At 56.8% G+C, this 19,831-nt stretch overlaps 1 protein-coding gene across 5 annotated transcripts in view; it reads left to right on the forward strand.

Moving 5' to 3' along the window:
• The window catches only part of Pik3cd (phosphatidylinositol-4,5-bisphosphate 3-kinase catalytic subunit delta), a 43,998-nt gene extending 24,188 nt beyond the window's left edge, over window positions 1-19,810 (forward strand). For 4 of the 5 annotated variants that reach the window (XM_005334753.5, XM_040287894.2, XM_078025230.1 and 1 more), the window contains 22 exons: window positions 6,335-6,507; window positions 8,400-8,628; window positions 8,705-8,937; window positions 9,358-9,537; window positions 9,784-9,933; window positions 10,314-10,403; window positions 11,403-11,624; window positions 12,195-12,291; window positions 12,380-12,510; window positions 12,892-12,942; window positions 13,015-13,182; window positions 13,268-13,389; window positions 13,601-13,744; window positions 13,890-13,989; window positions 14,130-14,308; window positions 14,410-14,522; window positions 14,697-14,775; window positions 15,466-15,633; window positions 16,214-16,337; window positions 16,510-16,655; window positions 16,993-17,125; window positions 17,837-19,810. In XM_005334753.5, coding sequence (XP_005334810.2) covers window positions 6,367-6,507; window positions 8,400-8,628; window positions 8,705-8,937; window positions 9,358-9,537; window positions 9,784-9,933; window positions 10,314-10,403; window positions 11,403-11,624; window positions 12,195-12,291; window positions 12,380-12,510; window positions 12,892-12,942; window positions 13,015-13,182; window positions 13,268-13,389; window positions 13,601-13,744; window positions 13,890-13,989; window positions 14,130-14,308; window positions 14,410-14,522; window positions 14,697-14,775; window positions 15,466-15,633; window positions 16,214-16,337; window positions 16,510-16,655; window positions 16,993-17,125; window positions 17,837-17,974 — 3,138 coding nt within the window. In that variant the 5' untranslated portion in view covers window positions 6,335-6,366 and the 3' untranslated portion in view covers window positions 17,975-19,810. The remainder of the gene's footprint in view (window positions 1-6,334; window positions 6,508-8,399; window positions 8,629-8,704; window positions 8,938-9,357; window positions 9,538-9,783; window positions 9,934-10,313; window positions 10,404-11,402; window positions 11,625-12,194; window positions 12,292-12,379; window positions 12,511-12,891; window positions 12,943-13,014; window positions 13,183-13,267; window positions 13,390-13,600; window positions 13,745-13,889; window positions 13,990-14,129; window positions 14,309-14,409; window positions 14,523-14,696; window positions 14,776-15,465; window positions 15,634-16,213; window positions 16,338-16,509; window positions 16,656-16,992; window positions 17,126-17,836) is intronic. The other variant, XM_040287895.2, reaches the window with a different exon arrangement.
• The last annotated feature ends 21 nt before the right edge of the window (window positions 19,811-19,831 follow it).

Here is a 19,831-nt window from a genome sequence, read left to right on the forward strand (position 1 = left end):
CAGTCACAGAAGCTTTCCTGCTGCTGGCAGTGAGCCCGGATGCCACCGTGTGTGGAACTCCTCTGCTGCCTGTGTAGGGCCCAGGGCAGACCCCAGATGTCCGCTGGCCTTGGGCTAGAGAAAGAGCAGCCAGCGGGAACACCCCAGAACACTGGAAGGGAGGAGTGGTCTCCTGCGATGGAGACCCACGAGTCGATGGCTCTGCTGTCCCCAGCTGCCTTTGAGGACTGAGTGGCCGAGAGGTGGGAGGAATGGAGCCCGTGCCGTGCTGCTTCCCGGCTTTCCTAGAGCCAGGCGTGGACAGAGCAGTCTGCTCCAGGGGGCGGAGGTGGGGGTGGAGGGGTTGCCCGGGCTCCGTCCTGGGAGGATGCCACCTCGCCCCTGGGGTGCTCCTGGCCTTCACTGGCCCTCTGTCTGGGCCGTCTCTCCTGTCCCCACGGCTCCCCATCTGTCACCTGCCCGCCCCAGGTATATCTCTACAACCCCACAGATGGCTCCCTGGGCCCTGGACGGGGACACTTGGCCTTTGGCTGTCTTCACTGGTGTCAGTCAGCACTCGGATTCCTCGGGTCCGGGAGGGACGGCCTGCTGCCACACCCCCAGGGCCTGCTCTCCTCTGCTTCCCTGGGCGGGCAGTGCCACCAGCCCTGCAGTCTCCAGGGCCAGACCTGCGGCCAGCCTTGCCTCCTCCCATCTGAACCCCGTCCTCTGGGGAGCGTGCTGGACTCCCGTACTGTCCAGTGCTGGCTCAGGAACCGTCACCTTGCTTCTCCCCAGTCCCTTGGCAGCGCTGCCAGTGGCTTTGTCACATCCCATCATTGCTCTGCCTAAAACCCTCCCGGGCCGCCCACCCACGTAGAGCAGAAACCCAGGTGCTGACCCGACCTCCGGGTTGTGCAGCACCCAGTCCCGCTGACCTTGTCCCCCGTCTCCACCGTGTCTCTCCTCCAGCCTCTCTCCAGGTCCTCTCCTCGGGGGCATTTCCCAGCCTCCTACAGGTGGTGCCCCTGCCCCCAGCTACTCTCCAGGACAGTGCCACATGGCCCTGTCCTCCCCTCCCCTGGTGCCACGTGTGGCCACCTTCTTCCTTGCCAGTGTCACCCTGCAGGGTGTGAGCTCCTCCAGGGCCTTCACCACCCTATTTCCAGCTCCTGCTGCAATTCCTAGCACTTAATCCAGCTCCAAAATACGAGTGGAATTAAGGAATGATTCTCAGACTGAGTGACATATGCAAAATAAAAGTCCAGTAAGGCATGAGCCAGGTAGGAGATGAGACGGCCCAAATTCAGTCAGGAATGTTCCCGGACAGGCCGACAGGACGAGGCTTACGGTGGAAGTACCTGGAGGGCTGGCAGCGAGCTCCGTGATGTGGCCAGCAAGGAAGTTTCCTGGGGGCGAGGGAGGGGGCACGGCACACTTTAAGACTATGCTTCTCCTGCAGTGAGTCCCTGAAGGCCGCTACCTTTCCATGTTCTCATTACAACACTGTTTCCAGACCCTTTGGGCAGAGTCTGGAATTCTGAGCTAACCAGAGGCTCTGGATGGGGTCCTCCATCAGTCATGGTGGTCAGGGGCGCTGGCTGTGTGCCTCTAGATGGCAGTGCAGAGGACAGGGGTTGGTCACAGAGGCAGGTTGGCTTCTGAGGAAGGAACTTTCTGAACACCAGAAGCTTCCCAAGAGGAAACATGCGCTGCCCTCATGGAAAGAGACTGCCAGTGGCAGAAAACCCAGCTGAGACTGCTCTGGAGAGAAAAGCCAGAAAGGAAGAAGGAAAGGCTGAGCTGCAGGCACGGCTGGATCCAGGGAATCAGTGACATCCTGGGGCCCAGATTTGTGTTCCCCGTCTCCACTTTTTCTCTGTGTCCCTCTCTTCTCAGGTTCTGCCCCTGAGGGCAGCAGATGGTTCCTAGAAGATCTGGGTCAATATTCTGTCTTTACTATCCCAGAAGGAAGTCTTGACACCAAAACCCAGTCACATGCCCATCCTGGGATTGTTGGAGCCTGGAGGCAACCTCCAGGGATAGGTTGAGCCTGAGTTCCATTCCCATGTCCCATCCAGCCCCTGGAGAGGGGAGCTCTGGTTTCTGATGGGCCTGTGTCCCATGCCTTCTTAGTGGCCAGGGGTGAGGTCAGCCCATCTGAACCACGTGGACCAAGGGTGTGTGGCACATGTGAAAAGTCCCCAGCACCCAGCAGCCCCTCGGGCCCTCTTGCTCGCTGAGGTAACTCCGCTGCCAACATGGACCAGCGGTTCTGCCTGGGTCGTTCTCCCTGTGGTTGACATCTCAAGCACCTGGTTTTGGTTCCTGGGCCTCCTTTTGGCTCGGTCTCCTGCCTGTGAGATTCTTTACCTTGTGACGTAGGTGTGTATTTACAGGTTATTCACCCTCACCGCTATGTAATACTCCACTGGGAAAGCACAGCCAGGGTTCATTTCTCCCCGCTTCTGCTGATGTGGGCTGGAGAGGTTTCCAGGTCGGGGCTGTCGTGAGCAGTGACGGCGTGATCACTCTCGCGTGTCTCTGGCGCGTTTCTGTTGAGGGGTGGACGCACTGGTCCCGGGCCTCCGTGTTCAGCTTCAGTAGGTCCTGCCGTTGGCGTTCGTGGGCAGTTCGGAAGTCCCTGGATTTGCTGGCGTCTCTGTGCCTTCACAATGGAGAGTGACGGGTCTGGGCTTTGTCCAGAGCCGAGGGCTGGGGCTCGTTGGCTGATGTGATCTGGGTGCTGGGCCCAGAGAGAGGGAAGGGTCTGGCTTTCTCCTGTCGTGTCTCCTGGTCACTCGCCGGCATTGGGTGATGTCCTGTGCTCACCCTTGGGGGTCTTTCACCGCTTTCTGTGGAATCTCTGCTCTGCCCCCAGCTGGGGAGGTGAGGCTGACGGCTTCCAGAGGCTGAGGGCAGGAGAACGGGGTGCGTTTTCTCAGAACCCAGGCCTTTGTCTCCTGGGAGCTCGTGCCTCCTACGCTCATCTTGGCCTCACCAGCTTAGGTGACAAATGTACCCCTGACGCCCCCCACTTGGCAAAGTACCTTTAGCCTCGTAGATAGATTCTGCAGGATTCCTGATCATCCCCCAGGTTTTGAGTGAAAAAGGAAGGCTTCGGCCTGGCCATTCTCAGAAAGAGGAACCCCAAGTAGGATGTGGTTTCACAATCGAAGGAAGTGGCTGCCAGCAGTGGTGGCCTGGGAGGACAAGGCACAGGTCCCACTGCTCAGAGCCACTTCTGCATCCAGCGAGGGAGGCACTGCCACCCAGGGAACAGCCCTCTTAAAGTAAACATGTCCATGGCTGGACACGGCGGCACGAGCTTGTCATCCTGGCTTCTGAGGAGGCTGAGGCAGGAGGATCACAAGTTCAAGCCCAGCTTGGGTAACATAACGAAGCCCTCTTTCAAAACAAAAAACCCGAACATCCTTTCAACTACTTTTTTTGGGGAGGAGGTAGGGGAACTGGGGATTCAATCCAGGGTCTTAACCACTGAGCCACATCCCCAGCCCGTTTTTATATTTTATTTAGAGACCGGGTCTCACTGAGTTGCTTCAGGGCCTTGCTGAGGCTGATTTTGAACTCACAATCCTCCTGCTTCAGCCTCCCTAGCCACTGGGATTACAGGCATGTGCCACTGTGCCCAGCTCTTTCAACTAGTTTCAAAAGTCATTTAAATACAGGAGATTGTGACCTTAAGTAGGCAGGGAAGTTTGATTGAATTGTTCCTTCCTTTTTTGTGTGTGGTGCTGGGGATAGAACCCAGGGTCTTCTGCATGCCAAGTATCTCTACCACTGAGCTACCTCCCCTAGCTCAGAAGTCTTTTTTAAAAAATAAAAATCATAAAACATATAGAGACTGATATATTTAATTGCATTGATTGCATTTCATTCATCAAAAAGATACCATATTGGGGCTGGGATTGTGGCTCAGCAGTAGAGCGCTTGCTTAGCACGGGCAGGACCCAGGTTCCATCCTCAGCACCCCATAAAAATAAAGGCATTGTGTTGTGTCCATCTACACCTAAAAATAAATATTTTTTTTTTTAAAAAGAGACCATAAACAAGGAGAAAAGATGACTCAGAGTAGGAAGAAGACATGTCCAACTTATTTAATCCACAAGGAAATGGAATGTAGAACATATAAAGGGATTTTATAAACTAACAAGAAAAAGATAAGTAACCCACAGAACACAGGCCACGGTCACCAGCAGGCTCTCTGCCGAAGCTAAACCTTTTGCGAATGATCAGGGAAAAGCAATTTAAGCAACGTAAGTCCATTTCATACCCATCAGATTGGCAAAACCCAGTAAGTTGGCAGTAGCAAGTGCTGAGGGACATCTGGAGATCAAGCACAAGCTGGTGATGGGCAGGACCCCCTTGAGGACAACCCGGGGTGTTCGCTCTGTGAGCGATGCAGCTCAGAGGTCTGGCCCCGTACCACTCTCGGGCACGGGAAATGTACATAGTGTGGTTGAGGAATGAGCTTTGAAAGGTTCCATTTGGTTGGGACGCAGCTCAGTGGTAGGGCTCTTGTCTCGTATGCACAAGGACCTGGGTTCCATCCCTAGAATTGCACCAAACTCCCCCCCCCAATTTTTTTTATTTAATTTCCATTAATCAAAATTTATAAATTGCTATATTATTCATTTCCTGGAAAAGTTTTAAGAGTTTAGAACAACCTGGATCTATGAACCTACTTTTTACCTGAAAATAGTGTGAAATTTATCAGTGGATAAAGTATTTCTTTGCTGTTTGTGTGGCTGTGCTGGGGATGGAACATACTAGCAAGGGCTCTGCCCCTGCGCTACACCCCGTCCAACATCAGGTATTTCTTCTCTCTTTTTTTTTCTGTGGGGCTGGAGACCCATCCAGGGCCTTGTGCATGGGAGGCAAGCACTCTACCCACTGAGCTAAACCCCCAGCCCAAGACCAGTTATTTCTGATGAAAATCTAAAACTGAAATGACAAAAACAAGAAAAAAGAAAAAGAAATGGCAATGAACGAAGTATAAATTATACACCAACTTAAAAAAAATTTTTAAAAATACATGGAATAGCTTTAGTAATTTTTTTCCGTGTTGATTTCTTGTCAAAATGACAATCTTTTGGACGCATTGATTGGGTTAAATTAAATGCATTCTGAACTTAATTTTACCTGTTGTTTCCCTTTTAAATGTGGCTACTGTTAACTTTGACATCAGGTACGGGGGTCCCATACTTCTTTTGGATGGGGTTCATCTCTGCTCTCTTCTCCTAGGACCACAGTGCAGGTTACTCCTTGTTGCCTTGTTTCTAATAACCAAGGAAAATAGAAACAAACCTTCAGGTTCATCAACCAGACTAGGGTAAACACATAGTGCTCGCTTTACACAGTTAAACACCTAGCTCAGCTGCAAGTATCCAGCCACGTGATTGTATCTAGGGAACAAAGTTGAGTGACCAAAGCAGGATACAGAAGATTCGCTATTCCCTGAAGTTTTAAGGCATACAAAAAAAAATGTCAGGAATTCTTTGTGGATACATATTAGCATAATAAAAGTATAAAAACCCCCATGGAGGTTATAAACAGATTCCAGGTGGTGGTGACCTGGAGGGGGAAGCTGGAGGTATGGGAAGGAAGGGGTATGAAAGACCCAGTTTGTCGTCGTGTTTTGTTATTTAAGTGCATGGGAGGTAAGGTGAGGGCCTTAGTATGATCCAGATATTTCACCACATCATTAGATGGCCAGAGCTGTTTGTAACCCATTTGGTCTTTGGTTAGAAAATTTCAAAGAACTTTGGGTATGGTGGCCCATGCCTGCAATCCCAGCTACTGCAGGGGCTGAGGCAGGAGGATCACAAGTTCAAGGCCAGCCTCAGCAACTTGGTAAGACCCCCCTCTCAAAATAAAAAAAAAAATGAAAACGATTAAAAGGACTGGGGGTGCCGCTCAGTGGTGGAGTGCCCCGGGCTCATTTCCCGGCACACACACAAAGTTTCTATGAACCGCAGGCTTCAGCCTTTCTCAAGTCCTGAGGTGTCCACTCAGCCACGCTGCCTTGTCCTGTCCCTGCAAGTTGGTGGCCACCATAGGGTCTCCCAGATGGGTAAATTCCTGAGGGAAAATTATTTGGTCTGGGGCTGTTGGCCGGCTGTGAGGAAGGCAGATGTGTCCCCGGGGTGAGAGGCAGCTCAGCTCAGTGACCTGGGACGGTAGAAGTCACAGGTGGGGTCCTGAGGGAGGGGAGCTCTGAGCCCACAGGAAAGCACTCAGTCCTGAGCCTCCCGCCACCCAAGGCCCGGACACTGTTCTCCAAGGACTGCCCTGTGCACCTGGGGTGGCTCACGCTGCCTTTCTTCCCCTTCAGGTCACCTGGCCACAGAGAAGTGACAAAGCAGAATGCCCCCTGGGGTCGACTGCCCCATGGAATTCTGGACCAAGGAGGAGAACCAGAGTGTGGTGGTCGACTTCCTGCTGCCCACAGGGGTCTACCTGAACTTCCCTGTGTCCCGCAATGCCAACCTCAGCACCATCAAGCAGGTACCGCCAGGAGCTCAGAAAGACGGACAGAGGTGTCATTCTCAGACTTGGGATCCTCAGAGGCAAAGTTTGAAAGATATAGCGTCCGAGAAATTTTTAAAAACATGTGGTTAAACTCCACTTCCATCTGAATCAGCTTTCCTGCAACAGCTCCCTCCCTAGTTCCTACAGGGCCAGCTACTAGCCTAGGTCCCCGAGAAGCCTCCAGGGCTGGAGGGAATTTCAAAAGTTTGACCCAGGTTATCCTGTCACCTGAGTGACCACAGTCTGCCCATGGCCACTTGAGAGCCTTGCAGGGCTTTGCCTTTAGACTGTTGCCGCGGTAGTGCTCATCAGCCTTGGAAAGGTCATTGAGTAAGTTTCAGGATGAATTACTGAGTCAAAGCATTGGGTATATGGATGCTGTTTGGTCGATACTGACCTGTGACTTTCAAAGGGTTTGTGCCACTTACAAACTCAGATTTAATGGGTCATGCCTTGGACTGCCAGAAGGCAAGAACCTATTTCAGAAATTTTAAAAGCCATCATTGAGAGCAGGAAAAAAAAAATAATGATAGATGCAATGAACTATACTTGAGGGATTTTATTTATTTTATTTTATTTTTTTTTAACTTCTTGGAAGATTTCTCTTTCTTTCTTCCTTCCTTTTTCTACCTCAAAAGTAGCCAGGTGCGGTGCTGCACGTCTGTAATCCCAGTGGCTCAGGAGGCTGAGACAGGATGAGCGCAAGTTCAAAGCCAGCCTCAGCAATTTAGCAAGGTCCTAAAAAACTAAGTGCAACCCTGTCTCTAAATAAAATACAAAAAAAGGGCTGGGGATGTGGCTCAGTGGTTAAGTGTCCCTGGGTTGAATCCCCAGTACCAAAATAATGATGATAATAATAAAAAATGACACATTAAAATTTTGGAAAATAAGAAGGAAGAGACCTACCTGGGACCCAGCCATGGACAACAATCATAGGCAATACTTCAGCCATTTCCTCTCTTCTGTCTTTCGTGTTGTTGTACATGTGAAAATTCTGATCATGAACTTTCATGTCTTTTTTTCAGAGGGAGCACAGTAGCATATTGTTCATGTTATAAACTTCTATTAATATCATTATAAAGTTCATTTTTTCAGCTTCCAGAACTACACACAGTGTGATTAAAGTTTGAACGCTGCAGTGACAGATGTCACACCTGTCCCTGGGGTCCCACCTCTCACTTCGGTGTGGTTTTGATGTCTTCATATTTTTATTGATTTGAGGCTGGCAGGCTCTATGTTATCTGTCACAGTGGCTCAACTCTGTCACTGCTCAAGGCCACCATCGCCTTGGTGGGGTGAAAGCAGCCCTAGGTAATGTGTGTGCGGTGGGCATGGCTGTGTGCCAGTAACCAGGCGGCCCACTGGATAGCCCTGAACACTGGAGTGTGCCAAGTCCTGGTCTATGTTCATCAATATGTTCATGATGGTTGTTTTTATGGAATGGGCTGGAATTACATTTCTGTCCGACAACGTGAAGTTTCAAGAATTGACCTTCGTGGACCCCTCTGTACAGGTCTCCTGGGCTGTGTCACGGCCTGTGCCCTCTGTTGCATGACAGATCACCATGAGCAGTTCCACACCGTGGTGGTGGTGGGCTCTTCCCTGTGTCCCCGGCTGTGCTGGGCTGGGGTGGTGACGCCCCCTTCAAGCCTGCCTCACCCAAGGGCGCACACTGGCGGCCTCACCAGCACTGCCCTGGGAGAGTTTCAAGTTTTGGTCCCTGGGTTGTGTTGCGCTTTTCTGAATTAGTTTCCAACATTTGAAAAGCAGGTTGCTGAGCCCCCAAAGGTCCCGTGGGTAGTCTAGGGAGGGCCCTGAGCCTCCCATCAGCCGCCATGGCTGGGTGCTGACCTCGACTGTCCCCCCAGGTGCTGTGGCACCGTGCCCAGTATGAGCCGCTCTTCCACATGCTCAGCGACCCCGAGGCCTACGTGTTCACCTGCGTCAACCAGACGGCCGAGCAGCAGGAGCTGGAGGACGAGCAGCGGCGGCTCTGCGACGTCCAGCCCTTCCTGCCCGTGCTGCGCCTGGTGGCCCGCGAGGGCGACCGAGTGAAGAAGCTCATCAACTCGCAGATCAGCCTCCTCATCGGGAAAGGTAGGGCACACCTGCGCGGCCGCGGGCCCCTCAGGCCGGCCCCACTGCCCCCGCGCTGAGCCGCTCCTGCCCTCAGGCCTCCACGAGTTCGACTCCCTGCGCGACCCCGAGGTGAATGACTTCCGCGCCAGGATGCGCCAGTTCTGCGAGGAGGCGGCGGCGCGCCGGCAGCAGCTGGGCTGGGAGGCCTGGCTGCAGTACAGCTTTCCCCTGCAGCTGGAGCCCTCCGCCAGGAGCCTGGGGGCCGGCAACGCCTCGCGACTCCCCAGCCGGGCCCTGCTGGTCAATGTCAAGTTCGAGGGCAGCGAGGTGAGCCCGTGGCTCTGGAGTCCTAGGGAGGCTGGCCCCACCGCAGCAGCGGGGCTGCTGTGCCCATGAGGACCCTCCACTGTGAAACTCCCCAGGCCCCAGGCCCCCGGCCCCCAGTTCCTCTCCTCTGACCTGCATCAGATGGCATTTGCCAGGCAGGCCAGGGGTGCAGCTGAGCAGCCCACCAGGCAAGCTTGCAAGGCCAGTCGACCAAATGGAGCGGCCGGCCGTTAGTCCCTGAATTCACTGGACAAGTATTTCCTGGGTGTCGGCTGTGCCTTCATCAGTGAACACCCAGGCCCTCCCCCTGTGGGGCTCACACCTGGGGACACCCAATAAGGGCAGACAGGCGGCCTTGCCCATCTACCCCAGAAGCCCAGGACCCGAGAGCAGCACGCCAACCCTCCCTCCTCCCGCCAGGAGAGCTTCACCTTCCAGGTGTCCACCAAGGACATGCCCCTAGCACTGATGGCCTGTGCCCTCCGCAAGAAGGCCACCGTGTTCCGGCGGCTCCTGGTGGAGCAGCCCGAGGACTACACGCTGCAGGTGAACGGGCGGCACGAGTACCTCTACGGCAGCTACCCGCTCTGCCAGTTCCAGGTGAGGCCTGCAAGGAGCCCTCTGCCCTCGGGGCTCCCTAACGCCCTAGACGGGGCCAGGGTGGGAGTGGGAGACTTGTCCGGGAGCCCAGCAGCTCAGACAGGGCTAGAGAGGAGAGGAGCAGGGCTTGAATCCCAGCTCACCCCCATGGCTGCTGAGAGGCTGTGGCCACGTAGGGGGAGGGAGAGAGGGTCCAGGGAATGGGCATGCCACCCGTTGGCAGCTCACCCTGTGTCCCTGTCCCAGTACATCTGCAGCTGCATGCACAGCGGACTGACCCCCCACCTGACCATGGTGCACTCCTCCTCCATCCTTGCCATGCGCGACGAGCAGAGCAACCCCGCCCCCCAGGTCCAGAAACCACGCACCAAACCTCCCCCCATTCCCGTGAAGAAGGTGAGATGGCGTCTTCCTCTTCCTTCCCCTCTGTCTCTTCCTCCCAGCTGTTGGCCAACCCTAGAGCTTCTTGGGCAGCACCCGGACCCGGTGTAGATCTAGGGGACTTTGGATAGTCCAGTCCTTGGCGCCTTGAGCTGACACCCAGGGTGGGGTCCTGTCTGAGCTGCTGGGCTCCTGGGCTGCCTTCTTCTCTGCAGCTCTCGGGAGGCGGGGCCCTGAGCACCTGCGTGGCAGATTTTCTGGTAAAGGATGGTGTTGGGGACAAGTGTCTGAGCCTTGCTGCAAACCTCCACCCTCTCCCCCTCCCGCTACGTGGCCACAGCCTTTCAGCAGCCATGGGAGTGAGCTGGGATTCAAGCCTCTCCTCTCCTCTCTAGCCCTCCTCTGTGTCCCTGTGGTCACTGGAGCAGCCTTTCTGCATCGACCTGATCCAGGGCAGCAAAGTCAATGCTGATGAGCGGATGAAGGTAGGGGCTCGGGGACCAGGTGAGGGAGTGGGTGTTTTTTTGCACAAACAAGGTGGCTGTGGCCTGGAGGGGCAGCAGAGGAAGAAGAGTGGGAGGGTGTCACACGAAAGCCACCTGACCACATTACCCAACATCCCTGCCTGGAGTCACTGTGAACCGCTTCAAAACAGGAAGAGGGGAGGGGAGCAGGCCAGCAGGCCAGGGAGGCTGATTCGATTCGTGGAAACCTGGGCCAAGCAACTTCTGGGTATTTGACTTTGGTGGAGGTTGTGGAATCAGGCTCAGCCCAGGGAAGTAGGGTGCCCAGGTGGAGAGGTGTGTGGCACTGGAGGAGCTGGGCTGAGGTCCTTCCAGGGGTACCCACCCAGGGGTGCCCAGAGCCTGGGGGTGCTGAGCCCCTGTGGGCTTGGGGGACGATGCCCTGTGGTCTCTTCAAAGCACTTTCACAGCTCCCCTGCCCTCAGAGCCACCTGCAGAGGTGGATTTATTGTCCCACCTCTGGGAGGCGATGCCGGCCTAGGTCCACAGAGTGTAGGGTGTCTTGCCTGGGTCACTTTTTGTGGGCATGATTTTACCAGGTGGGAGGGCTGTGTGTCTGCGGGAGTCATGGAGGACTGGGTGGGAGGGGCTCTTGGGATGGGCTGGTGGGGTGGAGCTGGAGCAGGTGCATGGGGAACTAACTGGTCAGGCAGTCTTACGAGCCACCTGGGGCTCAGAAGATGCTGGGCCAGGAAGGGAGCAGGAGGGTGTCAGAACCCTGGAACTCTTGCGCCCTGGAGGGAAACTGAGGCCCCGAGTGGGCCCACGGAGCCGGGGCGCTGAGCCTGGCTTGCCCCATGGCCACTGTCTCTCTGAGCTGCGGCCTTCACTCTGCTGACCACCCTCCAGGCAGGAAGTAGGTTTGGACCCCTGTGTAAATGGAGACCTTCAAGGAGAGGATTGGGACTTAGACGGGGCGGGGCCTCGCCCCCTCACCCGTGCCCTGTACCCCTTCCCCAGCTGGTGGTGCAGGCCGGGCTCTTCCACGGCAACGAGATGCTGTGCAAGACGGTGTCCAGCTCGGAGGTGAGCGTGTGCTCGGAGCCCGTGTGGAGGCAGCGCCTGGAGTTCGACATCAACGTCTGCGACCTGCCGCGCATGGCCCGGCTCTGCTTTGCGCTCTACGCGGTGGTGGAGAAGGCCAAGAAGGCGCGCTCCACCAAGAAGAAGTCCAAGAAGGCGGTGGGTCAGCTGGCTGGGGGGACCCAGGCCTCAGACACCCGGTGCAGCCCCTTGCTGGGGCCTCTTGCCACCCAGCTCCATGGGCAGGCACCGGGGGACAGGGGTCCTGGGAGGGCCTGGGGACCCCCGCCTCCCTGCCCATCCTAGTCTGGCTCCCTGCCTTGCCTGAGCGACAGTTATGACAACCCGACTTGAAATATCTGGCCCAGCCCTGTGGCCCTTGGGGGTCCTGGAGGCAGCTCCCTGGGTGGAAGGACCAACAGTGTTCTCAGGGGGACAGAGAGACCTGAGTCCGTGGTTGCCTGGGGAAGGGGTGTGACTGGGCCCCAAGTCACTAGGCCCAGGATGCGACTTGCCCCACCACCTGGGCCAGCTCTGGGACTAGTGTGACTGACTCGGTTTCTCTGGAAGCTGCGTGTGATGTAGGCAGCAGGGAAGGGGTTTAGCTGGGAGACCTTTGATGGGGTCTGGGTCTTCTCTCCTGCTGGGCCTGGAGGCTGGTTCCATTCTGCCGACGAGCAAGAGGAGCTCTGTGCACGGCTGGCGCTGACCCGTGGTCTCCTTCCCCAGGACTGCCCCATCGCCTGGGCCAACCTCATGCTGTTCGACTACAAGGACCAGCTCAAGACTGGGGAGCGCTGCCTCTACATGTGGCCCTCTGTCCCAGGTGGGCCCAGGCCCAGCAGGGAGAGGCTTTCAGAGGGTGAGGGTCCCAGAACTGGTTCCCCTACAACTACGTCTGTCCCTGCCTCCAGATGAGAAAGGAGAGCTGCTGAACCCCACGGGCAGCGTGCGCAGCAATCCCAACACAGAGAGTGCTGCCACCCTGGTCATCTGCCTGCCCGAGGTGGCCCCCCACCCTGTGTACTACCCTGCCCTGGAGAAGGTCAGTGAGGCCCTTCCTGGAAGCTGAGGGCTGACCAGGAGCTTTCCTGGAGCTCCTCAGAGGGGGGCCCTGGCCGCCCCAGGCTTGGCCCACTCCTGGGAGCTGGGTCATCATGCTGATTTGGGGGCTTCCAGGAGCTATTTGGCCCACCAGGGGACATTGGGGATGTCTGATGACACTTTGATGTCACAGCCAATGGGAGAGGTGCTCCTGGCATGTGACAGGCCGAGGCCAGGGATGCTGCTGAACGCCCTGCGGTGTGCAGGAGGGTTCCCACCAGCAAGAGTGGTCGGCAGCAGTGCCGAGGCACGGACGCCCTGCCTGGAGCCCTGCCAGGGCCGTCCCAGGCCTGGGAGCTCACAGCAGGGCCACTTGTTGCAGATCCTGGAGCTGGGGCGTCACGGGGAGCGTGGGCGTGCCACTGAGGAGGAGGTGAGCTGGGGTCCTGGCGGGGCCTGGAGCCAGGGGCTGGGCTGGAGGCCTCACCCTGCCTGCGCCCCTTAGCAGCTGCAGCTGCGGGAAATCCTGGAGCGGCGGGGGTCGGGGGAGCTATACGAGCACGAGAAGGACCTGGTGTGGAAGATGCGCCATGAAGTGCAGGAGCGCTTCCCGGAGGCGCTGGCCCGCCTGCTGCTCGTCACCAAGTGGAACAAGCACGAGGATGTGGCCCAGGTGGGCGGAGAGGGGCACGGGGGCAGAGCTGGGGGTAGAGCGATGGCAGCGGGCCGCCCACCCCTGACCGCAAAGCGCCCTCCAGATGCTCTACCTGCTGTGCTCCTGGCCTGAGCTGCCCGTCCTGAGTGCCCTGGAGCTGCTGGACTTCAGCTTCCCCGACTGCCACGTGGGCTCCTTCGCCATCAAGTCCCTGCGGAAACTGACGTGAGTCCCAGCCGGGCACTGAGGCCCTCGGGCTGCCTGCTCCTCACCGAGACAGCTCACCCTGGCAACCTGGAAGTGGGTCCTGGGTGGGGAGGAGCCTGGTCCTGCTCCAGCCAAGGCTGACCTCCCCTCCTTTCCGGCCACCTGCCCACGGCAGACCTCGGTCCTGAGTTTCGGAGCCACAGACCCAACCCGCCTTCCTCCCCTGCAGGGACGACGAGCTTTTCCAGTACCTGCTGCAGCTGGTGCAGGTCCTCAAGTATGAGTCCTACCTGGACTGCGAGCTGACCAAATTCTTGCTGGACCGGGCCCTGGCCAACCGCAAGATCGGCCACTTCCTCTTCTGGCATCTCCGGTAGCTGGATGCGCCCCTCTGGCTCCTTGGGAACCTAGGGGATGAGGGTCCTCTGGATGAGTGTCCTCCTGACCTCATGTTTCCTGGGTGGGGGAGGGGCTATGTGTCCCTCCTGGCCACGCTCAATCCTATCTTGTCCCTCCAGCTCTGAGATGCACGTGCCGTCAGTGGCCTTGCGCTTTGGCCTCATCATGGAGGCCTACTGTAGGGGCAGCACCCACCACATGAAGGTGCTGATGAAGCAGGTGAGGCTCAGAGCGCCAGAGCCCCAGATGGGCTCCCGTTCCAGGCAGGGCCAGCCCTGGCCCCTTCACGATCACCCCATCACCCTCCTGGTTCTGGCTCGGGCTCATGCGCACTGCTGCTATTCCATTCTGCCCACCAGGGGGAAGCACTCAGTAAGCTGAAGGCACTGAATGACTTTGTGAAGGTGAGCTCTCAGAAGACCACCAAGCCCCAAACCAAGGAGCTCATGCACTTGTGCATGCGCCAGGAGACCTACCTGGAGGCCCTCTCACACCTGCAGTCCCCACTGGACCCCAGCACACTTCTGGCCGAAGTCTGGTGAGCCCCAAGCCCAGCCCCATGCGAAGCCAGCCCCCCAAGTCCCCTTTCCCCGCCTGGACCCCCAGCCTGCCGAGGCCAACATCTCCCTCTGCTGGCAGTGTGGAGCAGTGCACCTTTATGGACTCCAAGATGAAACCTTTGTGGATCATGTACAGCAGCGAGGAGGCGGGCAGCGCTGGCAGCGTGGGCATCATCTTTAAGAATGGGGATGGTGAGCCAGGCTGGGCAGGGGACATGCTGAGGCCTTGGCCTGCCCACCCAGGCCTGTACCACCCTGCGGGAGGGTCCTAGGGGGTACCCTGAGAAGACAGAGCTCTGGGACTCTGAGCATTGCAGGGGTGGATAGCCCACCAGGAACTCCCGCCCTTCCTCCTGGCCCCTGCAGACCTCCGCCAGGACATGCTGACTCTGCAGATGATCCAGCTCATGGACGTCCTGTGGAAGCAGGAGGGCCTGGACCTAAGGTGGGGGCCTCTGACAGTCACCTGTTTGGGCCTGTAACAGGCCTCACAGCCTGTGCCTCTGGAGGGGTCCCTGGTCTAAACCATCACCACCGTGTCAGCCGGGAGAGGGGCTGCTCTCAGAAGAGCAGGGAGCTGGGCAGGGTGGCTCAGGCCTGTAATCCCAGCACCTCGGGGGGCTGAGGCAGGAGGATTGCGAGTTCAAAGCCAGCCTCAGCAATGGCAAGGCGCTGAGCCACTCAGTGAGACCCCGTCTCTAAATAAAATACAAAATAGGGCTGGGATGTGGCTCAGTGACAGAGCACCCCTGAGTTTAGGCCCTAATACAAAAAAAAAAAAAAAGAAAGAAAGAAAAGAACAAAACAGAGCAGGGAGGGGTAGAGCAGCTGGAGGAGGGGGTGAGGCCGTTCCCCGTGCTCAGCTCCCGTTTCCTGCCCTTGCTTGGGGAGCAGCGGCAACTTCTTCCAAGCCCTCTGGCTCATTCTCTTCAGAGCAAACATGAGCCCGGCCAAGGTGCGCTCTGCATCTCGGGTGTCAGTGCTGTGTCCCCCAGGCACCTTCCCCAGGGCCCCACGCCTCCCTCCTTCTCCTCGGGAACTTGAGCGGCTGCGTCCCCTGCAGTTTGTGGGGTCCAGCAGCAGCAGAGACTGCCCTTGAGCACAGTGTCTGCCCGTCTCCCCTCTCACACGCTAGGATGACCCCCTACGGCTGCCTTCCCACTGGTGACCGCACGGGGCTCATCGAGGTGGTGCTGCACTCGGACACCATTGCCAACATCCAGCTGAACAAGAGCAACATGGCCGCCACGGCCGCCTTCAACAAGGACGCCCTGCTCAACTGGCTCAAGTCCAAGAACCCTGGGTAGGTCTCAGGCCCCGGGTGGAGGCTTGCTGCTTTCTGAGAGGTGAGGGAAGGCCCGTGGCAGTCTCCGTGGCTGCTCGGCTCAGCTGAGGCCTGGCCCACATCTGGGCTGGGGTGGGGGAAGGTCACTATCCTCCGTGTCCGTTTTTGATTGCTCTGCGGCTGCTATTCAAAGCTTTGGGCCTTAAAACAACCACCGTGTGTGGTCAGTCACAAATCTGCAGCTTGAGTGGGTTCTGCTGAGTGGTTCAGCTCGGGTTTGAAATGGCTGGTGCTGGCTTCCAGGGCTTTGCCTGAGCCCAGAGAATCTCCCAAGACCCCAGTCACATGCCTAGGGACCTGGCTGTCAGTTGTGCCCCTTCCTGTGGCCTCTCCTCATTTAACACATCAACCTCGGCTCCTTTGCATGGGAGTGTGTGGGAGGAGGGAGCGACTTCAAGCTGGGCAGGTGACCTATGCTCTGGAATAATGTCTTCTGTGTTCTGTTGATTAAAGCAAGTCACAAGGCCAGACTCAAGGGGAGGGCATCAGAAGGAGCCACTCCACGGTGTGATCATCATTTTCAATCTTCCCTACCCAGAGAGGCCCTAGATCGAGCCATTGAGGAGTTCACTCTCTCCTGTGCCGGCTACTGTGTGGCCACCTACGTGTTGGGCATCGGCGATCGGCACAGTGACAACATCATGATCCGTGAGAGTGGGCAGGTAAGGGGCACTGTGGGCACCTGGCTAGGCCTGTCCTCCAGGCTAGCCCAGCCCACTGGTCCCTCTGCCCTGCACATGGCTCCCAGAAGAGTGCCCCAAGCCCTCCTGGCTTCCTGTTCCCAGAGCCTGGCTTTGTGACACCTATTCGCTCTGTGCCCTTCCCTCCCCTCAGCTCTTCCACATTGACTTTGGCCACTTTCTGGGGAATTTCAAGACCAAGTTTGGAATCAACCGTGAGCGAGTCCCGTTCATCCTCACCTACGACTTTGTCCACGTGATTCAGCAGGGCAAGACTAGTAACAGTGAGAAGTTTGAAAGGTGAGGGGACAGTTCCCAGCCAGGCGGCAGGGACAGGAACTCGGCCCTCAGCCTAACTTCTGGTCTCCACCCTGGGGATGCTGCCTTATTGTCAGGTGTACCCCCAACCCCAGAGCACCCTCTTGGGCAGTGCAGGGAGGAGGTCCGTGGGTGGTGTAGGAGGCCCATGGGTGGTGTAGGAGGCCTGGGCAGGGACATTAGTTAGAGGAACTGGGTACATCCATGACCAAAGGCAGACACTCAGGGGCAATTGCTGTTAGATGCAGACCAGCTGCTGGCATTGGGCTGGGCGTGGCTGGGAGGACCCAGGCCTCACCTGCTGCCTCCTCCCCTGCAGGTTCCGGGGCTACTGTGAGCGGGCCTATACCATCCTGCGGCGCCACGGGCTCCTCTTCCTCCACCTCTTTGCTCTGATGCGGGCAGCAGGCCTGCCTGAGCTCAGCTGCTCCAAAGACATCCAGTATTTGAAGGTATGCCAGCCCAGGGCCACACCAGGCAGGAGGACAGGGTCACTGTGCACCTCCCAAGTCCTGCCCAAGCAGTTCAGGGACCTGGGAAGTCCACCTACAAGCCGTCCGGGACACAGCAGAACAGCCTAGTGGGAAGTGGCAGAGCGATGAGCTGCCGCCGGGCCTAGTCTTGCCCAGTTGCAGGTTCCTTCTAGGTTTACAAGACGCTTTTCCTTCCTGTGCCTTCGTTGGTGAGGCAGGGTGGGCGGGGGTGAAGGCTGGCTGCACACTGTAGGGCGTTCCGGAAAGCTGCCCCGGCCTTCTCGCGGTCAAGGTGAGGCCGCCTGGCCATCTGGGGCCTCAGGGCCAAGACACCTTTGGGCCAGGGGCTCTGTGTGGGTCTGGGACCAAAGAGGGAGATATGGGTGGCTCGCTCCTAATCCCCTGCGTGCAGTTCTTTAAGGAGGGAATTTCAAGGGGCTGGGGCTGGGGCTCAGCAGTAGAGCGCTCGCCTAGCAAGGCACTGGGCACGATCCTCAGCACCACAAAAAAATGAATAAATAAATGCAAATAAAGCTATCGTGTCCAACTATAACTAAAAAATATTTTTTAAAAAAGGATGGAATTTCAAATACTCTGAGGGGGCAAAGGTACAGGGAGGCAGGAGGGGCTGCAGGTACTGCAGGGACAGGATCCCTGAGTGTTGACCCTGCCATGACAATTCTGTCCCAGGACTCTCTGGCGCTGGGCAAGACGGAGGAGGAAGCGCTCAAGCACTTCCGGGTGAAGTTCAACGAAGCTCTGAGGGAGAGCTGGAAGACCAAAGTGAACTGGCTGGCACACAACGTGTCCAAGGACAACCGGCAATAGCAGCCACCTCCCAGGTGCCACACGCCGGCACACCGTCCTAGAAGGGGACACACCTGAACTGCACCTCACGGGGAAGAGCCACACAATTGCCTTTTGTTTACACTGGTTATTTATTTATGACTCGAAATGTTTAAGGAACCAAACAGCCATAAGTGGACATGCATCCTTGTGCTGAGGAGGGACACTGTCCCGGGTCCCTAGTCAGAGCACTGTGAGCTGGGCACCTTGAGGTTGTACCTTGCTCTCGTCCGAGGACTGGCACCCCAAGTCTTCCAGCGGGTGGATCTTCCCAGCAAAGACTGACCTCCTCTTGGGGGAGCCTTCTTCCCAGGCTCCCCGCCTTGGCCTCTTGTCCAGACAGGACACCTCAATCCCCAGCTATCCTTCGGCCACCTGTGTGGCCCACCCTGCGTGTCCTCCATTGACCAAGTCCCAGGCAGCTCCCAAAGAAGCCAGGGTACACTCTAGACTCAGGGATGCTTGCTCTTCACTGCTGAAGTGACCCTCGGGTACAGGATGCCCCACCTTTTTTCTCTGCGGGTAAGAAAATCATAGCCAAACTGTTTACTGAACCTCCACGGCTGGGGAGGAGCCTGCCTTGCCCCAAGTCCAGGACAAAAACGTGAGCTTGGCAGAGCTCATCCTGGTCAGGGTGAAAGGTCAGAGCGGAGTCGTGCAGTGATGGTGAACAGGCTGCCTGCTTGGGCAGGTTGATGTCCCCCAGGGCTCGCCTTTGAGAACCTGCTGGGAGCCATCGCTGGCTGGGCAGGGTGGGGTCTTTCTCTCTGAGGGCACTTCGTTTGAAATGGTCCAGGTTTAGGCTTCCCAAGGGCTGGACAAGTGCAGCTGTCCCTACTGCAGGTTCCTGGGCCTGCCCCAGCTTTCTGAAGCCCAATCTGGTGAGGCAGCCAGGGCTAAGGCTTTTAGTTTGGGTTTTTTGTTGTTGTTGTTGTTTTTTGTTTTTGGTACTGGGGATGGAACTCTGGGGCACTCTGTCACTGAGCTACATCCACACCCTATTTTGTAGTTTATTTAGAGACAGGGTCTCACTGAGTTGCTCAGCGCCTTACCATTGCTGAGGCTGGCTTTGAACTCATGATCCTCCTGTCTCAGCCTCCCGAGCCACTGGATTACAGGCGTGCACCACCACACCAGACTAGGACTTGGGCTTTTAGAAACCCACAGTGGGCTGGGGACGGAGCCCGATGGTAGAGCATGTGCTTAGCATGCATGAGACCCTGGGTTTAATCCTCAGCACTGCAAACAAAAACCTTTTTTTAAGATAAAAAAGCCCTGGTAATGCTGATGCATGAGCAGCCCACTCAGGACCTGCTGGGCTCACTGCTGATCTCTCAGAAGCCTCCCAAGACTCAGCAGAGCCAGCAGCGGCTGCCCCTCAGCAGCCCAGGTGCACAGCCTAAAAGGGATTCCAGGTGCCAGCTCTCCCCATTTTGAATAGCTGTTGTGCCACCAGAGTACCTGCCTCATCTGCAGTAGGTAGCGGGTCACACTTTTGTTCCCAACTAAATGCTGAAATTAATCAGGCCACCGCCTTCTTTGCAATAGGAAAAACCGCGCGTACGTCCGTGTGTTGTGTTATTTATTGAATCGAGTCTGGGTGCTCCGTGGAGTGGGCTGCAGGCCTTGCACACCCTCAGCAGTTTCTGGGTGTATGGTCTGTGTGCCTGGTGAGAATATTTTCTATTTTTTTAAGTCATTTCATGTTTCTGTATGGGAAAGGCAAGTTCAATATCACTGTTGTGGGCTGAGTCTGTGTAACTGTTTGTCATGAGATAAAGGCAAGTTGAAAGAAATAAAAGCCTTTTTATGTTCTTACATTCTCGGCTCAGAAAGAAA

The sequence above is a fragment of the Ictidomys tridecemlineatus genome, chromosome 11 (genome assembly GCF_052094955.1).
Source record: "Ictidomys tridecemlineatus isolate mIctTri1 chromosome 11, mIctTri1.hap1, whole genome shotgun sequence".
NCBI lineage: Eukaryota > Metazoa > Chordata > Mammalia > Rodentia > Sciuridae > Ictidomys > Ictidomys tridecemlineatus.